Raw genomic sequence first — 2,358 nt, 5'->3', positions numbered from 1 at the left:
CACGGAAGGGCCACGGTAGCCATTGGCCATATCATGGGACCTCCCCGAGTCTTTGTGATCATGACAAGTGCCAACAGGACCAAACTATGTCCCCGTGGCCACCATAGAAGGGCTACGGTAGCCATTGGCCACATCATGGGACCTCCCCAAGTCTTTGTGATGATGACAGTTGCCAACGGGACCAAACTACATCCCTGTGGCCACCACAGATGAGCTGTAGTAGCCATCAGGCTATGTCATGGGTCCTCCCCGAGCCTTTGTGTCCACCTTCAGCCTCAATGCCATCCCTTTTTGCCCACATGGCTTCTCCCCGAGCCAATGGGAGGCACCAGTGGGGCAAATCCACGTCCCCGTTGGCCATCGAGCCAATGGGAGGCACCAGTGGGGCAAACCCACGTCCCCGTTGGCCACATCATGGGCCCTCCCCAAGTCTTTGTGTTGACAATGGGTACCAGTGGGGCCAAACCACATCTCTGTGGCCACCGCAGAAGGGCTGTAGTAGCCATTGGCCATGCCATGGACCCTTCCCACGTCTTTGCATTGGTGATGGGCACCAAAAAGGCCAAACCACATCCCCATGGCTACCACAGAAGGGCTGCGGTAGCCGTTGGCCACATCATGAGTCCTCCCCAAGTCTTTGTGTCCACGTTTGTCCCCAGTCCTGTGGCTTTTTGCCTACGCAGGTTCCCCACAAGCCAACAATGGGCATGGATGGAACCAAACCATGTCCCCATGGCCACCACAGAAGGGCCATAGAGTCACTGGCCACATCGTGGGTCCTCCCCAAGGCTTTACATTGACGGTGAGCGCCAATGGGGCTAAACTACGTCCCCGTGGCCACCCCAGAAGGGCTGTAGCAGCCACTGGCCATGTCATGGCTCCTCCTGAAGTCTTTGTGTTGATGATGGGTGCCGACAGGGCCAACCCACTGGCACGCGGCCACCCCAGAACAGCTGCAATAACCACTGGCCACATCATGGATCTTCCTGAAGTCTTTGGGCGCCAACAGGGCCAAACCACGTCCCCATGGCCACCTCAGAAGGGCTGTAGCAGCCATTGACCACGTCATGGATCCTCCATAAATCTTTCTGTCGACGATGGGCACCAGCAGGTCAAACAATGTCCCCGTGGTCACCACAGAAGCACCATTGTCTGCTCCGCCACCTCCTCCACTCTCCCTGGGGAGCCCCTCAGAGCCCCCGGTGCATCGCCAGGGTCGGACCGGGTCCCTGATCAGCTGCGTGGAGGCGGCGGTGGCGGGCAAGGTGGGAGCCGCGGCTGAAGGTCTTGGGGCAATCGGGACAGCGGTAGGGCTTCTCACCGGTGTGGGTGCGCTGGTGCTCGAGCAGACGGGCGCTCTCGCCGAAGCATTTGCCGCACTGGCCGCACTGGAAGGGCTTCTGGCCACTGTGGAGACGGCGGTGCTGGCTGAGGTTGGAGCTCCAGCCGAAACGTTTGCCGCAGGCGCCACACTCGTAGGGTTTCTCGCCAGTGTGGGTGCGCTGGTGCTGCAGGAGGTTGGAGTTCTGGGTGAAGCTCTTGGCGCAGGCACCGCACTTGTAGGGCTTCTCGCCCGTGTGGGTGCCCAGGTGCCGCATCAGGTGCGAGCTCTGCCCAAAGGCCTTGCCGCACTCGGTGCACTTGTAGGGTTTCCGGGTACCCAGGGGGGGCGTGGGGGGCAGCCCCCAGGGCCAGCCCAGGCCAGGTGATGGGGGCAGCGGTGGCAACGTCACCAGGCTCTCAGGGGTGTCCGTCTCTGGGTACTTCACGGTGCCTGTGGGGATGCAGAGATGGGCGTCACCATGGGGATCCCTCATTGCCCCCAGTATCCCAAATCGATTCCTGGAATTCCCAAATCACCTCAGACCTCCCAAATCACCCTCACTGCCCCCGGATCTCCCAAATTGTCCCCCAAGCCATATAGTGCCCTCTCAGACCCAAATCTCATTTGGAGGTGGCCAGGAGGAACGTGGAGGTCAGGGATGGGCCCGGGTTGGGGTTGGGTTGGAGCAAGGACCCCTCAGAGGTCCTGTGTGTTCCCCCATCCTGGTGGGATGGAGCTGGGGAAGACAGCCAGGGATGTGGTGGGTCTCCATCCTCGGGGGTCCTCAGGCTTCACTGGGAGGAGCCGTGAGGAACCTGGATGAGATGGACCTGCTTTGGTCGGCGTTGGACCCCTCCGCTGCCCCGCTGACGGTTTGCGGTGGCCCCCTCTACACCCTCCCCAGCTGGGCTCACCTCCGTGGGCGCCGGGTACCGTCCCCCCATCCCCGTCCCAGTCACCGGGCGGCTCCTCTGGCTGCTCCATGGCCTGCGGAGAGACACGGGGTGTGTGTGGGGGGAGATGCGGGGTGTGGG

General features: G+C 61.8%; 1 protein-coding gene across 1 annotated transcript; it reads right to left on the bottom strand.

Moving 5' to 3' along the window:
* Positions 1-403: 403 nt before the first annotated feature.
* Positions 404-2,308, bottom strand: LOC103904097 (zinc finger protein 22-like). Its single transcript, XM_009285453.1, has 2 exons — positions 2,239-2,308; positions 404-1,774 (listed from the first exon to the last, which is right to left on the bottom strand). Exons 1-2 carry the CDS (start codon positions 2,306-2,308, stop codon positions 1,191-1,193), a joined length of 654 nt encoding a protein of 217 aa, XP_009283728.1. The 3' UTR covers positions 404-1,190.
* Between the last annotated feature and the right edge of the window lie 50 nt (positions 2,309-2,358).

This window comes from Aptenodytes forsteri, unplaced genomic scaffold (genome assembly GCF_000699145.1).
Source record: "Aptenodytes forsteri isolate BGI_AS27 unplaced genomic scaffold, ASM69914v1 Scaffold472, whole genome shotgun sequence".
In the NCBI taxonomy this organism is placed as follows: Eukaryota; Metazoa; Chordata; class Aves; order Sphenisciformes; family Spheniscidae; genus Aptenodytes; species Aptenodytes forsteri.
Note: the sequence above shows the minus strand (reverse complement) of the source record. Positions and strands in the feature narration are given on the sequence as shown.

What these genes read in the sequence shown, in the direction of transcription:
- LOC103904097 (XM_009285453.1), bottom strand. Translation starts at nt 2,308, where the DNA reads ATGGAGCAGCCAGAGGAGCCGCCCGGTGACTGGGACGGGGATGGGGGG. An exon ending in GGTACCCGGCGCCCACGGAG is followed by an intron (nt 1,775 to 2,238) that starts GTGAGCCCAGCT and finishes GCATCCCCACAG; the next exon opens with GCACCGTGAAGTACCCAGAG.